At 56.1% G+C, this 23,750-nt stretch overlaps 8 protein-coding genes across 8 annotated transcripts; 3 read left to right on the top strand and 5 right to left on the bottom strand.

The window, feature by feature from the left end:
• Nucleotides 1-746: 746 nt before the first annotated feature.
• Nucleotides 747-2,178, bottom strand: W97_03442 (uncharacterized protein; the record flags this gene model as incomplete). The annotated part of the gene is made up of 4 exons (XM_007781339.1): nt 747-1,081; nt 1,139-1,966; nt 2,020-2,089; nt 2,143-2,178. The coding sequence occupies 4 exons, from the start codon at nt 2,176-2,178 to the stop codon at nt 747-749; spliced, it is 1,269 nt and encodes a 422-aa protein (XP_007779529.1).
• A 2,565-nt stretch (nt 2,179-4,743) lies between these two features.
• On the top strand, nt 4,744-6,365 carry W97_03441 (uncharacterized protein; the record flags this gene model as incomplete). The annotated part of the gene is made up of 2 exons (XM_007781338.1): nt 4,744-5,380; nt 5,434-6,365. 2 exons carry the CDS (start codon nt 4,744-4,746, stop codon nt 6,363-6,365), a joined length of 1,569 nt encoding a protein of 522 aa, XP_007779528.1.
• Nucleotides 6,366-7,333: 968 nt separating this feature from the next.
• On the top strand, nt 7,334-9,166 carry W97_03440 (uncharacterized protein; the record flags this gene model as incomplete). The annotated part of the gene is made up of 2 exons (XM_007781337.1): nt 7,334-7,550; nt 7,605-9,166. 2 exons carry the CDS (start codon nt 7,334-7,336, stop codon nt 9,164-9,166), a joined length of 1,779 nt encoding a protein of 592 aa, XP_007779527.1.
• A 443-nt stretch (nt 9,167-9,609) lies between these two features.
• On the bottom strand, nt 9,610-10,846 carry W97_03439 (uncharacterized protein; the record flags this gene model as incomplete). Its single annotated transcript, XM_007781336.1, has 2 exons — nt 9,610-9,771; nt 9,848-10,846. 2 exons carry the CDS (start codon nt 10,844-10,846, stop codon nt 9,610-9,612), a joined length of 1,161 nt encoding a protein of 386 aa, XP_007779526.1.
• Nucleotides 10,847-12,158: 1,312 nt separating this feature from the next.
• Nucleotides 12,159-14,219, bottom strand: W97_03438 (uncharacterized protein; the record flags this gene model as incomplete). The annotated part of the gene is made up of 2 exons (XM_007781335.1): nt 12,159-13,655; nt 13,713-14,219. 2 exons carry the CDS (start codon nt 14,217-14,219, stop codon nt 12,159-12,161), a joined length of 2,004 nt encoding a protein of 667 aa, XP_007779525.1.
• Nucleotides 14,220-15,487: 1,268 nt separating this feature from the next.
• Nucleotides 15,488-18,559, bottom strand: W97_03437 (STE/STE20/YSK protein kinase; the record flags this gene model as incomplete). The annotated part of the gene is made up of 3 exons (XM_007781334.1): nt 15,488-17,877; nt 17,938-18,299; nt 18,375-18,559. 3 exons carry the CDS (start codon nt 18,557-18,559, stop codon nt 15,488-15,490), a joined length of 2,937 nt encoding a protein of 978 aa, XP_007779524.1.
• A 1,088-nt stretch (nt 18,560-19,647) lies between these two features.
• Nucleotides 19,648-20,418, top strand: W97_03436 (uncharacterized protein; the record flags this gene model as incomplete). Its single annotated transcript, XM_007781333.1, has 2 exons — nt 19,648-20,045; nt 20,205-20,418. The coding sequence occupies 2 exons, from the start codon at nt 19,648-19,650 to the stop codon at nt 20,416-20,418; spliced, it is 612 nt and encodes a 203-aa protein (XP_007779523.1).
• A 1,139-nt stretch (nt 20,419-21,557) lies between these two features.
• Nucleotides 21,558-23,618, bottom strand: W97_03435 (uncharacterized protein; the record flags this gene model as incomplete). The annotated part of the gene is made up of 1 exon (XM_007781332.1): nt 21,558-23,618. The coding sequence occupies one exon, from the start codon at nt 23,616-23,618 to the stop codon at nt 21,558-21,560; it is 2,061 nt and encodes a 686-aa protein (XP_007779522.1).
• Between the last annotated feature and the right edge of the window lie 132 nt (nt 23,619-23,750).

Genomic DNA, 23,750 nt, shown 5'->3' with positions numbered 1-23,750 from the left:
TCTCCGCTGAAGTAGCCATGATGACTGAGCCGGCCATGTTTGAATTCGTGTTGGCAGTGGAGCCCGCTAAGCACGGATTGAAGATGCTTGGCATGCTTCCGAGGTCCCAGAGGCGGTGCTCACGTGATATTGACCTTTGCTCTTATAATTTCCATCTAATCTTGAGCATTCAGCTTGTGCCGTTGGCCAGTGTTGATATACACCGGAGTGTTCCAGGTTGATGACACTGTGGCATTGCAGTCAGTTACCTACATCTTTGTTAGGTCAACATATTGCACGAGTGTGCAAGTTTGAGGATAGTCTGAATTCGACAACGCATGTCACAGCTTGAGATTGGAAGAAGTATAATTTCACTTAACTACAATTGGATCTTCGAAGCTGCAAAAGAAACTTTCGGACCCCGCCATGGTAAGAGTGCCGTCAGCATGCACGCAAAGATGCTGCTCTATTCCGATGAAAAGGGACGAAAACAAGAAAGAGATGCAAGGTTAGATGCCGTCTATGAGTATCGATCGAAGGCAAAAAGTAATCCACCCGCCCTACGCCGCAGAACAAACTGTAAAACTCAATGAATCGCATGCCCGGCATTCCGCTTCGCTTCTCCTGCTGCCAGCCCAAGCGCAGCTGCAACGTTACCAGCATGCGAGTGGCTCCGGGAAAAGAATCACGGAGCGTTTCTGTGTCGCCCTTCGTCCATGGCGGATATTCGTCGATGTCATGATACATTACTTCAACCGCAGACCCGCTTACTGGGACGCGCACTGCACACGCTCAGCACCCGGATGCATGTCGTCATCGTCTTCATCCATGGCGCCCCGCGCACGCGCTTGCTCTCGCGTCGGGTCAACGTCCTCAAGTGGATAGTCTTCCAGCATGGCGTCGCGAGGTGGTAGCTGCTGGTCCTTTCTTGGTGGCAGGATACGCTCAAGCGCAGCGACGTCTTCTGGGGTCATTTCTGGGCCCTCTTCACCAGCGCTGCCAATACGGTCGGGGAACTTGACGTCAAACTGGATGTAAAGGTTGCCGAAGTCGTGGTGACGGTAAGATGGCATGCCCTGGCCGCGGATGACCTTGACGGCGCCTGGTGCCTGTTAGCCATGAAGCTCGCGGAATAGGATGCGGGGAATTAGCTACTCACCAGGTGCAATGACTTCGCCGGGTAGAATGTTGACTGTGAGCCATCGGTCATCGAGGTGCTCGATGTAAAGTGTGCCTCCGGCCAGCGCGGTCAGAAGATCGATCTCGGCGTGGTAGAACAAGTCGTCCTTCTGCCTTTGGAATCTAGGGTGCGGCTTCTGATCGATTTCAAACACAACGTCGCCTGGTTCCACGCCCGGTAGCTGGTCGCCCTCACCCCGGAACTCGATCTTCGTGCCAGGTTGGACGCCCTTATCAACGTGCACATGCAGCACCTTCCGCTCAATGATCGTCTTCTTGCCGTTGCATTGCTTGCACCTGTCCTTGTCGCGGATGATTTCGCCCTCGCCCTGGCAGTCTGGGCAGACTGTCTGGAAGCGCTGGATCATAGGACCCATCTGTCGCATCATGGTCTTCATGCCACGGCCATCACAGCCCGTACATTTCTTGACAGCACCCTCCTTGCCACCACGGCCATCACACTTCGGGCAGATGACAGACTTTTGGAGTGCAAGCTTGGAGACTTTCCCACGGTAGATGTCCTCGAGGGATACTTTGTGGACGTGGGTGATTGTCCGCGCTTTCTTTGGGCCGGTATCCCTCATCCCGCCGCCGCCGCCAAACATGCCGCCGAATGCGCCGCCACCACCGAAGAATTGTGCGAAGAGGTCTTCTGCTGCCATGCCCCCGCCGCCGGCACCGCCTTGCTCAAGACCTTCCTCGCCATATTGGTCGTAGATCTGGCGCTTCTGTGGGTCGGAGAGGACTTCGTATGCGTGCGAGAGCTCCTTGAAGATTTCTGCGGCTTCTGGGTTGTGTGCGTTCTTATCTGTCAGATTGTAAGCAGTCGCTCGAGTGCAAGTGTTTGAGAGCAACACATACCAGGATGATGTTTTAGTGCGCCTTTCTTGTACGCAGACTTGAGCTGTGAGTCGGATGCATCTGGTGACACCTGAGTTCGTTAGTGAAATTCGTGCCATTGCAGGGAATCTTGGAGTTACATACCCCAAGGAGCTCGTAGAACTTTGTTTCCTTCACCATGTTTGGGAAATCTCGGGTTGTGAGCGCTTTGGAGTCGAGGCTCGAAGAGAGTGAGGGATTGGAGAGGGTCTAGGAATGCGTCCCGCGAAGGAGGTCTAGAGCGCTCGGTAGGTGACTGAAGGAGATCGCAGCGCTGAGGCTGTTCTTCACTCAGTGTCAGCTATATATTGAGAGCCAGAAGCGAGTGCGCCAACCACTGGAACGCTCTCGGATGTATTGGCGCTTTGTCAGAGCGAGGTGCCGTAAGGCTGGTAGCCCGCCAACGAATGGAAAATTTCTTACTTCGCGGAGCTTCTAGAAGACTGCTGGGTGCGGGTTCTCGCTGTAGACAGGTAGGAGTCTACGCGGAAAGGTGTCTAAGCGGCTGGGTGGGTCGTGTAGGCTGCAGCAAGGCTGAAGGTAGGCAGGCAGGATTTATTGTTGAAGTTTGAAGACTGCTACGAGGCGAGGCGCAACCGGGGTTTCTATCTTGGGCGCGCTAAAACCAAAATTCGGCGGCTTTCCATGTTCTTCGGCTTCCTATCAGCCTCAACTCCATCACCTTCCACTCCACAAAACTGTTCTTGACGCTTGCGTAAGGCTGGAGTAAATGTGGCTGTCGCCTCTTTAATTACACGATGCCTCTCTCAGAGCCTCGGAAGGGCTGTCATCGAGAGCAGACAAGGGCCAGCAGAGATGCGCCTCTCTACCGGATTCAACGCAAGCGCGATCTCCCGTTATCACGATTGGCTTAAGGGTCCAGCAAGGATGCCGGGATTTACCAGCGCCGGACGGAAGTTTCTCCATGCTGAGTAACGTCAAGTCACGTGCGTACAATCACAGGCGGAGGCGCTCACTGCAAACCTGCTTCTGATATATCTCGAGGAAATACCTAGCGTTTAGTTTGCGTGGTAGCAGTGATGGTTCTCTGTTGAGAGCCCTGTGCCATAGATACGCCCCCTTGTCTTGCCTGCCTCCTCCGCAGAGGACGTAATAGCAAACACCCATTATCTTTCTTAGCGCAGCAAGAAACATTAGGGTACATGAGTGCAAAAGCAAAAGCAAAAGCGAAAGCCGCCGTGTAGCCGCATGTTCTTCTCCCCCAGGCAACACCTTCACGAACCCTTCTTGCAACAACCCTACGAACGTAAGGATACTACAAGATCGTACATCGTGCCGGATGCACCTCCTGGCATGGCGCTTGGTCAGCGATATCCAGCTTTCGAGATTCAACAACCACTACGCGAACGCGCAGCGACCAGTCTGAAGCGGTCGGAAAGGTGTGGCAGTTCCTCTCTCGCTTGAGCGAGTTGGTCCAGGGCAATGCAAGCTGAAATCCGAATTGCGGTGCTTTAATCGCGTTTAAGGCATCTGGATGGCCCAAACTTGTTACTAGAGCTCGAGATTTCATCCGGTAAGGAGCTTCATCGCACTCTCGAATGCTGCCACAACCCGTACATCCAGACTGGGGTTAGCTTAATCCACGATGAGGCCGTGGCAGGAACATACAGTGCTGCCTCTTCTGCTCAAGCTGGCCCTCAGAACGCTGTACATGTTCAATACGCGTCCTAAGTCTGTAGTCTAATGCGTAAGTGTTTGACAGCTGGTGACACGACTGAAGAATCCTACCGCTTGTATGAGCGATCAACTTCATGGATGGACGTCGTGTGTGCCCAGAGGGTGAAACACTGATACAGCTGTCAGGGGGTGTAGAAGTGCTCGGCTTAGAAGACGTTACGTTTATCAGACTGGCGAACTCCGCGTAGACCTTCTCTTCCTCGGCGTTCCTCGCTTCCATGACTTTATGGTACCTGATGAGTAGATCGTCCCAGTCAAAGTCAGGGATTTTCTCATCCGCCGGGCTCTGATCAGATGGTACAGTGTCTGCCTGGGGTTGACTGCTGTTGCTTCCATTCTGTCCCTGACTTGCGCCTTGGTGCGCGCTGGTGGGAGGTGTTGATGGCATTTGTTTAAGGTCTCCAGGCGTCGGCGTGCCTGAGTTTCTACTGCTTGGATACGAGGCTTCTCCGGATGTCTTCTGGGCATCGTCGGGCCTCATAACATGGTAATCTTCTACCTCGTTTGGTGGGCTAAGACTTTGCTCGTGTTTGGCGCCACTGAGCGAGAGTGCGGCTTCTGGCGGAGACGATGGCAGGCTGCTGCTCATCGAGCCTTGTTCATTGTTCAGTGAACATTGCGAGGCTACCTAGGTACTCGATAATCCTGTGCTGGAGCATCAAACGGAAATCACGAGTCGCGGTGAGGTCGCGTCAAAAAAACGCTAGTCCAGATACGGCAGCGAACATCTCACAGGGCTGAAGTCGTCACAAGCCCTTGACCGAGATGCTCCCTCGCCCAAGGATCATACAACAGAGACTGAGATATTCTTCACAGACGCATGTGTACGAGACATGGCTAGCCATACGCCGGCTGCTGAAGTGTGAAATCTCCAACAGGTTCACTATTACTAATTCTCCATGGACCGTTAGCCGTCAGGCAGGCAGTCGAAACATATACCCACCATGGTCCGCAACGTTAGACTCACCAACCACGAATACCAGCCTTTCGCCGACGAAGTGACTTAAGATGGATTGCGACATATGTGGGAAAGGCCTTGGGCCCAAGGTGCCGCTACACTGCGCAACATGCGCGCGTTCTGCTCTGTACCCGCTGCGCATCGAGCATGTAACCACCCTACTCGACAAGGAGAAGCTGGGGAAGCATGTTGAGGCTGTGGCGAACGGCACGACCGATCCTGCTGCTCAGAGTATTTCGCTGTCGGGCTTGCTGGTCAACACCCACGAGAGCTCAAAGAAGTTAAGACTCGAACGGACCGTAGCAGAGACGACCCAAACTGCAGAGCGTATTAACCTGATTACTGAGCAAGTGGAGCTCCTCAAAAGGCAGATGGAGGAGGTCAAGAAGGAGATGGCAGCAAGGAAAGAAGCCATGGCTCGGCGTTGTTCCGACCTTGCCTCCGCGAACCACGATGTCGAGGCACGCCGTAACAACGAGCTAGAGAAGGTCTTGAAGAGTGTACGACACGCAAATCAGAGGCTGGAGCGGACACATACCCAGACTGTGGACGCGAGGATGTATTTGTGCAGGGCTGCGGCGGAGCTGGCTGGGTTGAAAGAGCAAAAGCGTATGAGCAGGGATGGCACATGCAAGATGGGTTACTTCATTGGGGGTATTCCCATTACCGATCTCAGGAATCTGCACAGTGAGCATGGCCGCAATCCTGTATTTACGAGAGCTATCGCTAACTCCGGACAGCTGCTTCGCCTCGCCAGCTTACGGCCTCTTTAACTCTGGTTGCCCGCCTCCTTGTCCAGATCTCTCATTACCTCGGCCTCCGCCTTCCTGCAGAGATCGTACTCCCTCACAAGGACTGGCCTTTACCTACGATATATTCACTGGGCTCCTCTTACACCTCGCGTGACGTATCGTTTCCAGGATCAAGCGAGCCGGCGTCGTCCACAAACAGTCCCGCTGCATCGCGTACGCTTGAGCACAGACGACCGCCTCCGAGACCACGAACTCTCTACATCCACAGCCCTCTACCGAAGCTCGTCAAGGAGGATCCGGCGGCGTACTCCGTCTTTGTGGAAGGTGTCACGCTGTTGGCATGGGACATTGCCTGGCTCTGTTACACACAGGGCATGCGTAGTGAGTTCGCGGACCTAGAGGCAATATGCCAGATGGGGAAGAACCTCCACCAGCTTCTCGTAGCGAGACCGCCAGCTCCGACCCGCCACAACAGCTCTCGGTCGGTCACTCCAGCGCCTGACAGTCAAGCGACTCCACTCCTATCATCTCCAAGCGTAACGGTCGGCCACTTCTCTCACGGCACAGCGCATTCCTTCCTTGGAGCAGCGGCTGGCAACGACTACATGCGGGACTGGCAGGCTAGAACGCCGACGAAGCTCATCGACAAAGTCAAGATCACTCTTGCCGAGAACATGCAGAACATCGAGTGGGAGATGCTCGATGAGAAGGAGTGGGCAGATGCGGAGGGAGCGTTGATCGAGGAGCCGGAAGTGATAGGAGCCCGAGCGCAGAAGGCTACAGACAAGCCTCGAGATGGTGGTAGTGTTGTCAGCCAGTCTACGGTGACGCAGGAATCGGCGCAGACGGAAGCTGGTAGAGCGCGGGGAGTCAACGGCTGGACCAAGCTCAAAACTCGCAATGGCGAGAGCTCAAAGTGAAGATCCTGCGAAGCAACCGTCTGGAGCTGTTCAGAGAACGAGCAGAGCCATATACCCATAGAGATACTACTTGTAATCGAATAGAGTTCTCAACTTTCAGTATTACTTTTCACATCGCGTTGAAATTCAAACTGCCGTCGTATCAAGTAACGAAACCCTTCGCTTCCAGCGACTTCTATTTCCAACATGCATTCCAATAGTCGGAGCAGTGAAGCTTAAGGTGGGCTCAATATTGAAGCATCCATAGCGTTAATCAGCGTGATCAGGAACGCTCTGTCGAAGGGCAGAGATTCGCCGAAGTTTCCGCGGCTCCTTTGTCGATCCAAGACAGTGAGCTTTCCATCAGCATCTCCCCATCCATGGATCTCAACATCAGCAGAACAGAGGCATCACCGCCTGCCCCACTCAGGAAAGGCGAGCGCTTCTAAAGCGTCCCGACCGCACAGCGATGCTGGTGTTGTTGCGGACCGTCACGTTCCTAATAAAGCGAGATTGCTCCTAACCACGTCTAGCCCGCCCAGCCAGCCTTGACCATTTCGGATGATTTCCCCAGATTATCCCGGCCAGCTGCAATCTCCACTCCTCGTCTACCTTTCCTATGTTTGCCTCCCTTTAGCTAAACATGGAGTGGTTCCCCGAGAATAGCTCGCCTTGGTCGCTTGCTGAGCCGCCGAACGCCCCGGGGACAGTGAGCGGGACAGCCCACGCCAATCTCTAGGTTACCCCTGATGCTAACGCCCTACGGCTTTAGCTCACTCATTTCCTATCATGCAAAAGCCGACTTCTCGCTGCTGGTGGCTCTCTCAAGTTTAGGTCGACTTCGGGACATCTCTATCAAACAGTTGACGTTGTGCTTCTGTCACTCTCTACTCTATTACCGCTTCACTCGTTCAGCGGGCACTCCTTCGTATCGTCAGGTTCTGTGATATTGTTCAATCTATTTTAATACTCTCAATAATACCGTCAAAATGAAGGCTGCTATCGTTGCCTTCTTGGCCGGCTCGGCCGCCGCATCCCTCCATGACCGCCATGTTGGTCTTCATAACCGCAGGATGAACTACGGGCAATCCAAGATGCCGTATGGCACCGATCAGGCTATGCCGAGTGCGCCTCTCGGCACCGGTGCTCCGTATCCTACGTGCGGATGCACTACCTATACCACGTATTTCTACGGAGAGCCGACGCGTACGTACAGGCTAGACGGGGAAAGGTAGAAACAGCTTGCTAACGTGAATACAGTGGTGCCAAACCCACCGCCAGTCAAATCGACAGTGCACGTCTCGCCGTCTCCTGTGCCTTCTTCCTCGAGCAAGGACCCAGCCCCCACGCCGATTGTGACTGTCTGCCCAACGCCCGGAACGTATACATTCCCAGCCACAACCGTGACTCTCACTTCCAGCACCACCGTATGCGCTCCCACCACCACTGTTTGCGCCCCGGGCTCCTGCACCTACGGCGGCGTCACCACCGTTGTTACCACTTCAACCACGGTCACTTGCCCATACGCGACCGTTGAGACCACTGACAGCACGACGACGAGCGTCGTCAAGACAACCACCTATGTCTGCCCATCTGCCGGTACCTATACTCTCGTCGACCCGACCAGCACCTCCGTCAGCGAGACTACCACATGCATCTACCCAACCCCCACATCCTACCCGCCGGGCACGTACACCGCTCCGGAGACGACCGTGACCATGACCGCGACCTCGGAAGTTTACGTCTGCCCGTACACCTCCTCTGGCATGTCTAGTAGCAGTGCCACTGTTCCACCACCCACTGCTACCGGCCCTGCCGAGGAGTACGACTCGGACGCCGAGACCTCCGGCGACGAGTCCGAGGAAGAGGACCCCACCAGCTCCGCCCCGGCCGCTCCTTACACCCCTCCGGTTACCAACTCCGCAGCCCACTCGACCTCGACCCCAGAATGGAGCTACGTTACTCCCTCGGCTCCTTCCACCTACACCCCTGCTCCCACCTCTTCCGAAGCCGCCAAGCCCAGCGGCCACATCCCCACCAACGGCAACCAGTGGGCCATGACCTACACGCCCTACACCTCCGGGGGCCAGTGCAAGGGCGCCTCAGAAGTGATGTCGGACATCGCCTCCATCGCCGCCAAAGGCTTCACCACCGTGCGCCTCTACGCGACCGACTGCTCCGGGCTCGAGAACATCGGCGCCGCCTGCGCGGCCCACAATCTCAAGATGATCATCGGCGTCTTCATCGACGGATCCGGGATCCCCAAGGCCCGCGAGCAGGTCAACGCCATTGTTGCCTGGAAGCAGTGGCACCTCGTCAGCATGGTTGTCGTTGGCAACGAGGCTGTTTTCAACGGGTACTGCTCGGCTGAGCAGCTCGCGGCGTTCATTGGGGAGTGCCGCGCCGCGTTCACCGGCTCCGGGTGCACTGCCCCGATCACGACGACCGAGACGCTGAACATCCTCCAGGCGAACGCTGGTGCTCTGTGCGGCGTTATCGACGTCGTTGCGGCCAATATCCAGCCGTTCTTCAACGCGGGCGTCACCCCCGAGAGTGCCGGGTCTTTTGTCAAGGGCCAGCTCGACCTCGTTGCGAAGTGCTGCCCGGGCAAGGATGCCTACAATCTCGAGACCGGCTGGCCTAGCCAGGGCGGTGCAAACGGTGCGGCGGTGCCGGGACACAGCGAGCAGAAGGCGGCGATTGAGAGCATCTTGAATGAGACTGGGAGCCGTAGCGTTATCTTCAGCTTCGAGGATGATGCGTGGAAGAAGCCGGGTGCGTTTGGTGTTGAGCAGTACTGGGGATGCTCGAGCTTGTTCTAAGCGTTCTGGCAGAGTCGTTTGGGACTTTGGGCGAGGGAGGAAGTTGCGTGGAGGCCGCTTTGCTGTAAAGCGAGCGGCAACGTAAGTACGTGACGTTTGTTTGGTGTGCGGGGGGATGTGTAGTGTACTTAATGCGAGCTTGGTTAGCTGCATGTCGAAACTTCGGCTGCCAACTTCCCCCGAATCTTCAAGGCCTCTTGTTGCAACCGTTATCGCTTGACATAACCAATTTCACTTGATGTTTTTAGCCGTGCAAATCACGTGCTCTGTAAAGGAGAAGCAGATTACCAGAGCATGGTAGTGAGACGAGATTATCAAAAGCGCAATAGCAGGAGCACTGGGTCCGGACACCAGCTAAGAAATTCTAGAATGCCTAAGGCATGTATGGTTTTGACTGACATAGTAACCTGTAGCAGTCATCGCTGCACTTCCCTCGCGCAACCCTATTTCAAGAACTTGCTTGCCAGATTCAGCAAGCCAGCAGCGCCGCCACCGCTGCCGCCACCTCCAGACGAGTGCCCGCCGCCCATCTCAGACTTCATATACATCTTCATTGCCATTTGCGCAGCGGAACCCACAGCGTCCTGCTTGTTAGCACCGGGAGTCTATCATTCTTATTAGTGACGTCCTCAAACGGGTCGAAAGCCCGAACAGCGTATCCAACGAAGAACATGAACATACCGTCTTCCCAGCCGCAGCCTGCTGATCAAACAGCTTCGCCGCCTGCCCCATCGCCATACCGATGAACGCATTCTGGCTCTGGCCTTGGGGCGCTGAGTGGCCACCCCCGGAGCCGCCCGAGAACATCTTGAGCGCCTGCATCGCTGCCGCCGCGCCCAAATTGCCCGACGACGCCTGTCCGCCGCCATATCCACCACCAAACCCACGCTCGCCGTCGCCGTCGCCGTCGCCGTACATGCTCCGGTGCTGACGTACCGCATCGTCCTCATCAAGATCCTCATCCCTCAGATTCTGCCGCCGTCCAGCCAGGCCACCCAGCGCGCTGGCAAAGAGGCTCCGATCCGCGCTATCGCCCGCATACTCGAGCGCGCGGTCCTCGGCGCCCGAGAAGTCATCGCTGTACCCGCCGTGCGCGCCACCACCGCCGTAGCCCGTGCCGGTCGAGGCGTACCGCTCCTCGCCGAAGGTCTTGGAGCTGTCGTAATAGTTGTCGCCCGCAGAGCCGCCGCCGCCGTAGTGGAAGTCCCCGCCGGGCCGGTCAGCGCGGATGTTGGGCCCGCCGTGGGCAGGATTACCCGCACCGTAGCCGGTGCTGCCATGTTCGGCCATTTCTCGGCGGCGATCTTCGTAGCCGGGGGAGTCGTCGCGGCGGGGGCGGTGGGGCTCGCCGCCATAGCCTCGCTCGCGTTCGCCTTCGTAGCCTTCCGGGCGTCCGTGGCCGCGCTCGCCTTCGTAGCCGCCTGGACGGCCGCCGCCGTACTCGTCTCGTCCACCGCCGTAGCCTCGCTCGCGCTCTCCTTCATAGCCTCCAGGGCGGCCGCCTTCATATCCGCCTTCACGGCCGAACTCCTCACGGCGCTCTCCGCCGGAGTGGCCACGACGCTCGTCGTATCCACCCTCGCGGCCATATTCCTCGCGGCCCTCGCCGTAGCCTCCGCCGCGGCGTTCGTCATAATCGTCACCGCGCTCGCGGCGGGGGTCTTCGTCGTTGTAGGACATGATGTCGTTGTGCTCTGTGCTGGTGTGAGCTGTGTGGATCTGAGCGTGCTTTCCCCAGAAACTAGATCAGTGACACAGAGGCGGATAAGGCTAGAATCGAGTGTGCGAAGAGTGAGCGCTGAGGCAGCCAACTGGGGCATCAGACAGATTCAAATGACTGCTTGAGTGTGTGCAGGCGGAGGGGCGCTGGTGGTAGATACCTCCAGTCTGTGCTACATGGAGAGGCCCTAGGGTCAAGCTGCTAGAAAACGGACTGCGAGCCCTTAACAGAGGACGCTGAACTGAACAGCATGCCACGACGAACCACAATACGAACATAAACTCACCGGTGAAGTTGAAAGTAATGGCTTGCTCGAATTGAGCCTCGTCAGTTGTGTATTTAAAGAGCGAAGAAGCTGCTCAATTATGTCTTCCCGGTGAACTTCGAAGCCGGTTCCTGAGCATGATGCAGGAGCCCCGCTAGCTATGACGTGCAGTATCGCGGGGCGAGCGTGGCCACGACGGCTTGGCACGTGGGAATCTGCCAAGAATTTGGGAACGTCAGATCAAAGGCCATATGAAAAGTTCGTCGCCGCATGGGAAGCTACTCATAGCCGTAGAGATGGACAGCCTCCAAGCACAGTCTATAGATCAAACACACCTTAGGCAATCGATGCATTAAGAGAGCTAACTGCTGGACGTCTTCTGCTTTCTATCATGTGGAATTGTCTAGCTGCTCTACGGTTAACAAGACCATGAGTCCAGTTTGATCATGAATCTGGTATCAAACAAGCTGGAGAATAGATGCAGTAACAAGCTTTCTGGATGGAGTTATCTAGCCGCTCTATTATTGACAAAGATCAGGAGTCCAGTCCGATCGTGAATCTGGTATTGGGCAAGCTGAAGCAAAGATGCGGCAACGGTCTTTTCGGATGGCCCTTGGATCTCAGGTTGACGAGATGCAGGGATTGGAAAATACGAAATTCCCTTCTGGTCAAGAGCACCCCAGCATCGGAAGGTCGACTCGAGATTCGATATCTTCGGAAATAGAGGCTAGGCGGGGGGAAAGGTATCCTCAGGGGCTAAGAGCCTGGGGTCACAATCTCAGGTCGGGGAGATTGGGAGACACAGAGTATTATACAGAGGTGTCGAGTACTGTCGGGTTAGCGGGCATGGATGGTAAGCCATGAGGTGTAAGCATCCGCACTGCACCTGTGACGGCATGTTGTCCAAGCTCCCGAGGTCGTTCTCTATCATCAAATTCATAATCATAGCACATTGTCTTCGTCCCTCGTAGTGCAGCCCACCCAACGCTTCTATTACAGGCTGCACGTTACATAGATATCCACCTCGCCATCCACTGCTGCGTAACCCCCTTCGCCTCCTCCACCAGCCCCATATCCAACAACAGCTGCGCCGTGCCCCTAACCGCGCTCTCCAGCGCCGAGAAGATCCACGCATGCGTAAAGCTCGTATGCTCGCCTACAAACACCGTATGTTTCTCTGTATGGTAGTAAGCCGGCAGATACAGCTCCTGCTGTCCGACGAGCGGCGACGCCCACGCGCCGGCCTGGTGCTCGTCGTTCTCCCAGCAGATGCGGTCGTAGATGCCCGTGAACTGCTCTGCGGCGACGGGGCCATGGACCTCGACCATGGCGCGCTGGACGAGGGCGACGTGCTGCTCTTCCGTCATGCTGCCGAGGGTGCGGGCGGGTGTGCCGGAGGAGTAGGAGGCGAGGAGAACACCGGGGCCGGTTGAGTTGATTGCGTAGGCGGGATAGCAGATACTTCCCACGCCTGGAATATTACTGCTGCCACATCCGCCTATGACTGGCCGTTCCAGGTGCTCCCAGAAGCGCGTGGAGTAGTGGAGGGCTACTTTGCAGGATTGCTGGTAGTTGAGCGTGTTGATGGAGCGGGAGAGGAGGGAGGTGAAGGAGGGGAGACGCCAGAGTCGGACTTTGGAGAAGGGAACGGAGACGACGGTGTAGTCGAACTCCATAGATGACGTCTCCATGGAAAAGAGGTCGCCGGACCGCCAGTGGACTGACATCCTCTCCGCGTCTGCATCCCAGGTCATCTCCTCTACACGAGTGTTGAGCATTGTGCGGTTCTCCACGAGCGGCGTGAAGGCGTATGGTAACCGGCTCAAGCCTTTGTCAATGGTCCGCCATTCTGTGGCTGAGAAGTAGACGTCGTCGTAAGCCCAGGATGGGTAGTTGCTTGATGTCGAGGAAACCTGATCGGTGATATTCAGGTCAACTCCCAGTACATAACGTAGATATTGGGCCTCTGAGAAGTTGAAGTTTCCGTCCTGGACGGCCTGCTTGTGGGCTCGGAAGACGTTTGTTGCGATTGATCTCATCTTCTCCTCGTCCAAACCTAGCCACTCCTCGAAGGCTTCCGCAGCTTCGGCAACCGCAGTGGCGTTGGAGTAAGTGGCGGTAACATTATTTGCCAATTCAGGATTGGCGGCCACTTCACCACGCGAGGGCACAGTGCCATCCGGCCTTCGGGCCGGGGTAGACACTGGAGTGTTTCTGCTGCTCTGGATCCAAGGGATGAAGTTCACTGCCAATGAAGAATCGTTGCCGTTCATAGCGTTAAGCGTATCAGCAAGCTGGAAGACCATGCGGTGGTCGAGGATCTGGACCGTCTCGTTTGTATCCGGGCCCGAGATGCTGACGGGGAACCGCATGGGTCCCATCTCCTGGTACTGGTAGTCCTCTGGGGCGGTTCCATTCAGGTAGCTTGTGTGCACGCGTCCGCCTATTCGGCCTGATGATTCAATGATTTTCCAGTTGGTCATTCCGACGGACTCGAGTAGATACTGGAAGTCCAATCAGCCCTGCTATTCAGACAGTCTTGGCACTGGTTCGTAGCTCACCGCGGTCATGAGCCCTGACATGCCTCCGCCGATGATACCAACAGTCTTGTTCTTCGCTTGTGCAACAAACACAGCGTCAGGCTCCTTCTCTTTCAAGTATGCAACCCCATCAAACCACGGCCCCATCGGATCGGCAACATCAGCAAACGCGGTAGCACGACGTTCCTTCCTCCTCATCAACGTTACGGGCACCGACTTTCCCAGTAGCTCTTCTCCCATATACGCGTGCAGGCATCCGCCGCTCGGTGTATCTGACGGAGGCAACCATACAAACCTCGTCGGCCGGTTATCTTCGTAACCTACGTGCCTCCTCGCTAATGGATGGCTTCCGATATGGGTCTTTCCGAGGCAATGATTTGCTTCAGTATGGTGGCCCATATCACATGACCCGTAGTGGATGGAAAGCTCCCCATCTGGTGCTCCAGCATATGAGATCTCTATATTGTGCATGCCATTGGCTTCGACAGAGAACGGCCCGTTAAACGACACATAGCTAGAACGAGGCATGGCGGAGCCAGCTGCAGTAAGGAGAAGGGAAGCAAAGACACTGCTTGAAGCAAGCATTCCTGGCGAAGGGGACTTCATGACGAGGTGACTGCGGAAGATAGAGAACGAAAAGTTCAATGAGAGACATTAACGCCAGGGTATCACTCAACCTTTATTCCGACCTCAAGTCGGTGCTTGTCAGGCCGGGCTACAGGCCAAAGATCCCACAAAATACAAGGCATATCATGCACACTCCTCAAAGCGCAATCAAGGAGCAGGACCGGCCCAAGTATGACCCACCTTGGATTACCGCTCTCTCACGGATAAGTGACAAACGCGATATGCGATGGTAGGGCGTGCAGCAACAACGGAGACCTTACCACAGGACAAGCGGCTTGATAGCGACTGCGGCATACATGAATCAGAAGGCGCCAAGAAGCTTCTGCACCGCCGCGTGAGATAACGGCACCTTATCTTGTCCCCGAGGAGGCTCTTTCGAAGAAGTCCGGGGTACCTGATCGCCCATGCATCTACGATATCTCTGTCCAACCACGATTGGAAGGTGCCAGCCGTCGACAAGCCGCTAGTCACCAAGCTTCTGGCTGATAACGGACAGTCGTGGATGGAGTTCTGGTCGTTTTTTGCGTGAGATGGCTGTCGATGGATCGCGCGTGGAGTTGTTGAGACGGCGACGGCAGTACAGGATACAGAAACCTCCGGTGGTTAGCAGGCGCCATTTGCAGGGGATAGGTTATCTGAACAACTGCCTCAAAATAACCATATTCAGGGCCGAAAGTTGAGGGAGGCTATCCAAATACATACCTCATGGACGATACAAACTCTTTGTAAATTAGACGGCCTCAATTGCAGCGAATAGATGCTGCAAAGTTGAAGACTTACCCTTGCATATTCCCCCTTAAAATCAGCTGACCCGCAACAATACACCATTTCAGCAAACGTTTAAAGGAAGTGGTAAGCTTATAGAGCCTCGTTTCTTGTACAAGAAATGCTCGTGTGCGAAGGCCCTAGGTGGGTGGCACAGGAACCTAGATGTGTCGCGTACGTGTCAGATTTATTTTGATTATCTAGCAGCATCTCAGCTATCCGCAAGCTCAGCTCCATAGCTGTACAAAGCATTAAGGCAGGATACAAAGCTTCCCGCCTCTGCCAGCAAAGGTCCGCCGTGAGGATCCCGCCATGCAAGTAAATCATCTATCTTAGGAACGCCAAATATTCCCCCATCGGGCTCATGACGGCCAGTTTCTTCATACGCCGCGTCCATCACTGCCCTAAACTCCACCTCCAGGATCCCTCCCACCCCCAACAGCCGAACCGTTCGTGCCTCCCCTAGCCCTCTTGACCGGTGGCTTCCTTGCCCTCAGCCCCCTCAACAACTCACTTGTCCTCCTCACTGCAGCTCCAAACTCACGTCCCGTCCTCCTCTTCTCCCGTCCCACAAGCCTACGCTCCGCATGCCACCTCAGGATGCGGGGCTCCGGGGCGCGAGGAGTCGGTAACGCGATGACGGGTCTGCGCTGGCGATCAACGCGTTGGGTTGCGGTGGTGATGCTGCGGATGGTGGGTTCGGTGTCGGATTCCGTGTCTGGGTACGCCATCGGCGGAGGCGCGGATAAGATCGGGATGCTGGTTTTCAGGGGTCGGTGGGTGGCTAGACGACGTCGCTGCTGTTGGTGATGCTGGTGGTGAGGTTGTCGAGTTCGGTTGGCGTAATTGTTGTTGTTGTCGTCGGTGTCGTAGTTGCTTTCGCTGAAGTAGTGGTCGCTGTCATCTGCTACCTGTGCAGCAGCAGCAACTGGAGCGATAGGCCGGCTGAAATCCTGCGAAAAGTTCTCCCAGTGCCGGCGGCGTGGGACGCGGCGGTTGGTGGCAGGAATGCTGGTGGCGGAGCCGACGGTCGACTGGCTTATGGCGCGGCTGTGAAGTGTGTCCTGATCTGAATTCCATGAGTCTGGATCAATGATTTCGGCCGGTGTTAGCAAACCGGGTAGTTCGTGGACTGGCTCGGACTGCGATTTCATGTGAAAAGAAGCGCGGTTGCTGTTTCGAGATAGCTGTACTTGGTCTTCTAGGTCGAAAGGGTGGCCAGATGTCGACGTTGTTTGTACAGATCGGGGAGTAGAGGGTGATGGGACGGCGGATGGAATAGTGGATACTGTGATGGTTTGGCCAGGATAGGTGGTCGTGTACACTGTTGGGTCAGCAAAGTCAAGGTCGATCATGGAAGTGCGGTTGGGCGACTCTGGCGCAGCGCTGAGTGGCTCGGGGAGAAAGGCGTCAAGAGGCTCTGTGGCGGCATGCCTCAATTGCGGGCGAAACGGTGGAGCTAGGGCAGGCGATGGGAAAGGTCTCGGCTTTAGAGGAGGTTCCTGAGCGGGCACAACGTTTTCCTGGCCACCCGCCGGACGCGCAGTCGAGAAGGTCCACTCCATCGTCCGCCGATTAGGGTTGTCTGCAGATGGGACTGCTAACATGGGCAATGTTAGTTCTTTGGTTGCACGGCGCCGCGCAATCTGACCAGCAGGCAAACCTGAATCTTGACTGTTGGCCTCGGCCAGGGCACTGCTGAATGTCCAATCCCGAGTCCGACGGTTCGATTGGGATGCTGCAGCTGGCTTTGGGAACGTCCAATCTCGCGTGGCACGCCGCGTCAACTGCTCGCGCTGATTCTGTTCCTCCTCATCTTCGTCGTCAGAATCCTTTAGGAAGCGATTCGCTCTGCTGGCCCTCAGAGTAGATATCTCGGACAGGTCGAGACTTGGCACCTCAGTAAAGCCAGCACCAGCCTCATCGAGATCGATCATAGTGAGACGCTGCGATGAACGATCGTTTTCGATATTGCGCAACGGTAAGTCGGAGAGTGGTCGTGAGGAGTCACCTAAATCGTAACCGTAGGGCGCTGCGTTGGGATTGAAGAGTTTCTCCATGGCTCGTCCACCTCTTCGAATTCTCTCCTCTTCCATGGCTTTCTCGAAAGGCGTGAGGTCCTTCATGGCCGTTACTGGCGCAGCATTGGCGGGAAACTGAAACTTCTCCTCGAACGGATCCGACAGCCTGCTGCTGTGCATGGAGAACCGCTTCTCGAACTCGTCGGTAGTACTAAAGTTCCACTCGTCATCGAACTCTGCCTGAGGTGCCAGAGGGTCCGGAGCTTGAGCACCGTATGGATTGAATAGAGACATGCGCTGACCACCCGATAGCTCCCAGGACCGGTAACGCTCCACGAGCCGTCGAAGAGACTCAGTGGGATGGCTTTTGGATGTGTTAGCGAGGAAGGGATGATTGAGAATGTCTTCCATCCGCGGACGGTCCTTCGGACGTTCTTCCAGACAATATGACACAAAGTCTCTAAGTTCATCAGAGTAATCTCCGCCTTCAAGACGCGGTGCGCGCATCGTCGCCATCATGGCGGGAGCTATCCTGGCATTCGGGGGCATGCCAGTGGCCATCTCGTAGATTGTACAACCGTACGCCCAGCAGTCCACTTCGGCGCCATAGCCGGTAGCTGCGGCCTGGCCCATCTGCAGCAGGAGTTCAGGGGGCATCCAGTTTGGCGTGCCGATGATTGTTGACCGCTTCGCCACCTGACTCTCAAGAACACCGGATATGCCGAAATCGCACAAGTTCACGCGGCCATCTTCCGCTACCAAAACGTTTGCACCTATTTAACACGCATCAGTTCACTGTTTTGTATTCTGGGTGGGGTGGGCGGGTAGCTCACACTTGAGATCACGATGTATGATTCCGGCATCGTGAATGTGCTTCAGCGCGACGGCCAGTTCTCGTGCGATAGGAATTATGAAGTGCTCCTCGAGGCCACGTGGGCTAGCCTTCATCAAGGTATGCACGCTTCCACCAGCAACCCATTCACAGACCAGCCATAACTGCGAGTGCAAGGAGAAAGCCTCATGGATGATGTTGACGTTGTGCGCCTTGCTGTCCTTTAGCTGTTGTAGGATAGTGACCTCCTTGAGGAAAGACTTGAACGTATCGTCTCTTGAGCCAAGGTCCTGCTCCTCATAGTCTGACCTGTCGATCTCTGTGATCTTGACGGCGACCAGTTCCCCGGTGTTCCTGTTCTTGCTGCACACCGGACTGTCAGCCTCCTGGTACCTCTAGGGGATGTAAGGTTCCCGCGGTGAAGGTGGTGGGTGCAACCTCTTGAAGACTCTGCCAAAGCTGCCCTTGCCTATGAGCTCCAGGAATTCGTAGGGCGGCGGTTCCTTGCCGGTCCGCTGAGCTCGTTCGAGGACAGCCTGCTGCATCTCCTTCGCCGCCTGGATCTGCTTGTGCTTTGTGCCCGCTGTCACGCTTGCGCGTGGGTCGAGGAAGCTTGAAGACATGTCTGCGGTGGCTGACAGCGGGGGTATCTGGACGGAATAGTATGTGGGAGAGTCCCAAAAGTCTGCGAGCTCCTGCGCCGTAACTAGCAGATCGGCGAATGGCGATGGTGTCCTTGGACTCTCTTCGCTCGGAGATGCTGTAACAGTCGGCTGGACTCGGATGACGGTGTGCCGGGCGCGGTCGTGGGTCAGCTGCCCTATGTACTCGGGGTCACGGAAGGAGTGATTGGCGTAATCCGCCGGGGCAGAGCTAATCTTGCGGAGTGTAGGTTTCGGACGCTCTACACGTGAAGTTAGATCTTGCTCATATATATCTCTGTCCGTGCCATCAGTCATGCCGTCGCTTCTGCTCGCTCGGCGCGTGGCCCTTTGCAGGCCTCTCTGGAGGCTTCCGCCAATTCTGCGGAGGTCCTCCATGGCTGGTCAGGCCCGGTCCCAGTCCCGTCTGTCTCTGTCTATTTTGCGGGCTTTCGGATGGCGGTGAAGATGTTGACTTGGAAAAGGTGAGTTCACTCACACCGAACTCTTGCGTACCTCGACGCTAATGCAGGTACCAGCTCACGGCTACGACATGCGATGGGCGCAAACCCATTTCCCGGAGAGAGGCCTCGTCGGTCAGGATGGGATGGGCGCGACACTGCTGGAGCCCGACGTGTGAGTGCCAAGCATCCTGGAGCAAAGCCGATTCGACGGGGCGGATGCAGGTTTCATCGAGAAGCGGAAGGGATGGCGTAGTCGCGAGTACAGCTGCTGTCACGGGACACGTGCTCTGTGGTATCGCGAGGTTGTGGAGGTTGTTTTGGCGGTGGGAGGTGGTGGTGATTGCCTGTTCCTGAAGCCCAAGTGCCGGGGGCGTTGTGGCGGCTGCACCCGACGAGTCGGCGGCCTGCAGCAAGGCTGCTTGGTGGCGGCTCGACCGCTCAGGGTCTTCTCCACCAGAGCCGCAGACGCACGAAAAAGCCCTATGACGCAATGGCCATCACACAGAAACCTGCTGATGGTACTTGTGTACTTCTTCTTTTGAAGACTGCTCTTGGTTCAACATCCGTCCCAATTCCCATACTGCAACACTACAACACACCACCAACATGTCCACGACCGTCACAAAGCGCCCCCAAACCGGCCCACCGGCGCGCAGGCCCGGCGCCCCCGTCACAAGCAAAGCTCCCACAACCGCCAGAAGAGCTCCTACGACCAGCAAAGCCCTCACCACCACAAACAACAACAGAACCGTCCAAAAGGCCACTCCCTCCACTTACAAGCCCCCCGCCTACAAGCCCTCCACCGCAGCGCACAAGCCCACACCCTCTCCCGCGGTACACAAGCCCTCCGCACCAAAAAGCGCGCCCTCGGCGGTCGCGCAAACCGGCAACTGGCTGAACCGCACCGTGCAGACCGCCATCGCAGGCGTAGGGACCCAAGTCGGCAGTCTCGTGACCGGGGTCGGGAACACCGTGATCGGCACGGGCAAGGGTGTTGGTCAGAGGTAAGCATCCAACTCTCCCCCCTCCCTCCTTCAATCCCTCAATACTCTGTCTGCCCTCCCACCCAATTCCCAAACCCCCCAACTCTCTTTCCACCCCGCCACCCCCTAATACCCCACACTTCCCTTGTCATGACGCAACACTAACAGAACCCCCCCCAGCGTGGCGTTCACGACCCAGACCTGGGCCGACGGCGTGCGCGGCTACGGCAACAGCATCAAGGACGCCACCAACGCAAAGGGTTCGCGCGCCCCGACGGGCACGAATCCGCTCGGCTTGGCGAGCACGGCGCAGGGCGCCGTTGCCCAGGCCAAGGGGCTTGCGGGCGGCATGGTGGCGAAGAGGGGGGCAGGGAGCAATCCGCTTGGGTTGTAGGAGTGCTGCCTACGGGGGAGGGGGGGGTGAGCTGTGATGGACACGGGGCTGTGATGGGAATGCGACGTGTGGAAAGGGGAGGTTCGTAGGGGGTTGTGGTGGTCGCGCTGGGAAGCTCATCATGTGGTGAATAGGCTGAATCTTGTGCTGGGTTCTTAAGAAGTGGAACGCGGCTGCGTGTACGACGATGCCGAGGAGTTTGGAGGATTCTCGTCGTTTTGTTGGATATTCCACTCACGTAAATGGTTTCTGCGCTTCTGTAAGAAAACACGAGGAAAAAACGAAAGAACTGTCTCCATTACGACGGACTTTCGAGCTACGTCCCTTAAGACAAGCAGTATCCCAGAGTCTGCCCAGGTGCCCTCGAGAGATGGGCAGCGTCAGATGGAGTGCGACTGCGAACGTTAGATTTGTTTTGAAGATGGTGGTAACCGGATTCAAAATTTATTGTAAGATGCATTCATTGAACACAAGAAATAAGCTGCATTTTCTGTCACACAAGGCTGAAGAGACTAAGGCTTAGGCAGTCTAACTATATAAAACGACTAGTTGGATCTTGCTTTAAATCCCAGATTTGGTACGTTGGCTCATGCGAATGCGGGACACAGGTACTTGCTACCTGCTACCCCAAAAGGGTATGCGGTTACAGGCAAGCCATCCACCCGTAACCATGAAAAGGCAGTTACGTTCTGGTTCGATTTTTGCTCGGACCGTTTCTTTTCCACTCTTTCCTTTTTGCATCGCTGCTACAAGAACATTTTTCTTCGTAGAGGCCTACTTGGAGCGCCGCCATAAGAAGGCGGTACCCAGCAACCCAGGACACTTTACACACCCGCAAAAGCAGTCACTGCAGCGAAGGACTGAGAAGGAATTAGAATGGGAACAAAAATCACTCAGATTTCAGTCCTTGGAGGCTTTGGCTATGGAGCTGGAACATACTCCGAAAAGGAACAATGACGATTCGGAGGTTCATGGCGAAGCAAACTGCGCGAAATGCAGCATTCAGCATGGGGCAGACAGCATGACCGCCAGAAACGCCGCAGTCAATGACGATTCCAAAACACCGGGCCGCTATGCAACCAAAACCCATCAACAAGCCTTCATCAAATGAACATTCCGCGTAAATGCAACGATAAAGTCTACCCACTCGACTCAGTCGCCACGTCTCCATCAACCTCCCCATCCTCAATCTCATCTTCCGAACTCTCCTCCTCGCTACTCTCGACTCCCTTCTCCTCCAAGCCCGGCAGAGCCTTCCACTCATTATAATCCCCCTCCAACCACCGCTTACTCCTCGGAAGATGATACGGATCAAACGGGAAATACGCATCCAGCTGCAACGACGCCTCCCCACTGCGCCCCGACAGCGCCGTCTCGCGCTCCGGCATGCCGCCGTATGCCGCGCCACCGGACCCCACGGCCCGCGACAGCCTGACGCGCTTGTTCGTCTCGAGCAGCGAGAAGATGTACATGAAATGGAGATGGTGCGCGATCTTCGCGAACTGCGCCACTATTGCCGGCGAGCAGACCTTGAGCGGGTTGAGCTTGCTGTAGACATTCCGGGTCAGGATCTCCTTTGTGCGGTGGCCCCAGACTAGCTCGCGGCTACCGTCGAGCAAGCTCTCGTCGTCTTCGTCGGCGTACTCGTCTGCATTGCGGATCAGGTCGCGCCAGCGGAAGCAGAAGATGTACAGCAGTGCCTGCGCGATGGCGTAGTAGCCGCCGTAGCGGCGGAGGTCGGGGCCCGTGCAGGTGCGCTCGTAGGTCAGGCGCATGTCTTCCAGGTACTCAAGGAGGAGGTCGAAGATCTGGCGGACGAGTGGGGGCGGGACATGAGCACCGCGCGCGATGAAGCTGGCGAGGTAGGATGCTGCTGCTAGCCGTAGGATGTGGGGTCGTGTCTTGTCGAAGGAGAGGTCGAGGCAGACGCTGGTGAAGCGCTCCATGAGGAATGATGAAGCTTGGCCGAAGTGGAAGAGCAGGAATTGCGTGTGGCGAGAGCGGTAGGTGGGGAGGATGGTGTTGGAGAATTGCGCGAGTAGATGCTCGAATGTGTCTCGTACGTCGAGGATCATGCCGCTTGTGAATATGGGATGGTAGTAGCCGAACAGGACGTCCAGCATGGAGTCCATGGTGACAACAGCCTGCTTCAAGTCCTTGATGCGCTCGTCGTCGGGTCCATCACTATCCGCACTTGAAACAGATTCGTTGTCGCTGGCATCAGGATCCTCCTCTTCCGCATCGTCAGGACCCTGGTCACGCCGTTCCAGGACCTTGCGTACCAGCTCTTCTTCTGTGTCTTCTTCCAAGTCCTCCATATCGACCTGAATCTGAACATCAATTTTGACAAGTCTGTCCGTGACCAACGCCAGAATTGCACCCTTGAGCGCCGGTGCATACTCAGTCAGCTTGAGCAGGTTGCGAACGTAGTCCACGTGCGCTTTCGTCGAATCGGTAGCAAAGGGGAAGGAGGAGGATAATATCGATGGTAATGCCCCACTTGCGGATGGAATGAGCTGTAGGAGGTATTTCAGGCAACTGTGGACGCGTGCTTCAGCTTGTGTGCGGCGCACTGGAGCATCGCTGGGTGCGCGAAGAGACTGGGGCGGTACTACATTGTTCTTAGCATGGATCATCGGTGGGTCACCAAGACACCTACGGCTAACGAAGCTTTGCACCACCATCCTCAGTACTAGGCCAGTATACCCACCATGAGCAGATAGTAGACCGCCCAGAAAGCGGATATAAGACTGGACGAAGCTCTCGTCGCGGAGTAGCCATTGACAATCGAGCACCGCGTGAACCAACCCAGAGCAGTTCTTGTTCAGCCAGCTGGCGTGCCCGGTGAGAGCATGGAGGTACTTCTGTAATAGTCTCGTCGACGGCGCGTCCTCCTCGAACGGTTTTGCAGTGAATAGCTGCTTCAGTTGGTCGTATGCCGCATTGTCGCCCGCCAGGTGCTTTTCAATCCCGCGTCGGACCTCCTCCCGTACCAGCTCGATGCCCTTCTCGTTCCAGTCTTCCAGCACGCGTATCTCGACATCCGGATCGAAAGCGACCTTCTGCCGCTTGCCTTGGCTGGAGGATAGCGCTTCGTCTTCAGGAGTCGCGTCCGTGTATTTTCGTTTTGAGCCTAAGCTTGGCTCTACCGTCATGGAGGCCGCGGTGAGAGCAGCACTCGGCACGGTGATTGACACCATGGCTACCAGCGCCGCGGTATCATCGGCTTTTGTGCGAGTTGAAGGTGGTGTAATGTGCTCGAGGCGGCAGTTATTATGAATGAGAAAGAGCTGGCTGAAGAGGCAGTCGATGCTCTTGACTCTGCTTTTGAG

This window comes from Coniosporium apollinis, assembly GCF_000281105.1.
Source record: "Coniosporium apollinis CBS 100218 chromosome Unknown supercont1.14, whole genome shotgun sequence".
NCBI classification, from domain to species: domain Eukaryota; kingdom Fungi; phylum Ascomycota; class Dothideomycetes; genus Coniosporium; species Coniosporium apollinis.
This window is presented reverse-complemented; position numbering and strand designations above follow the sequence as displayed.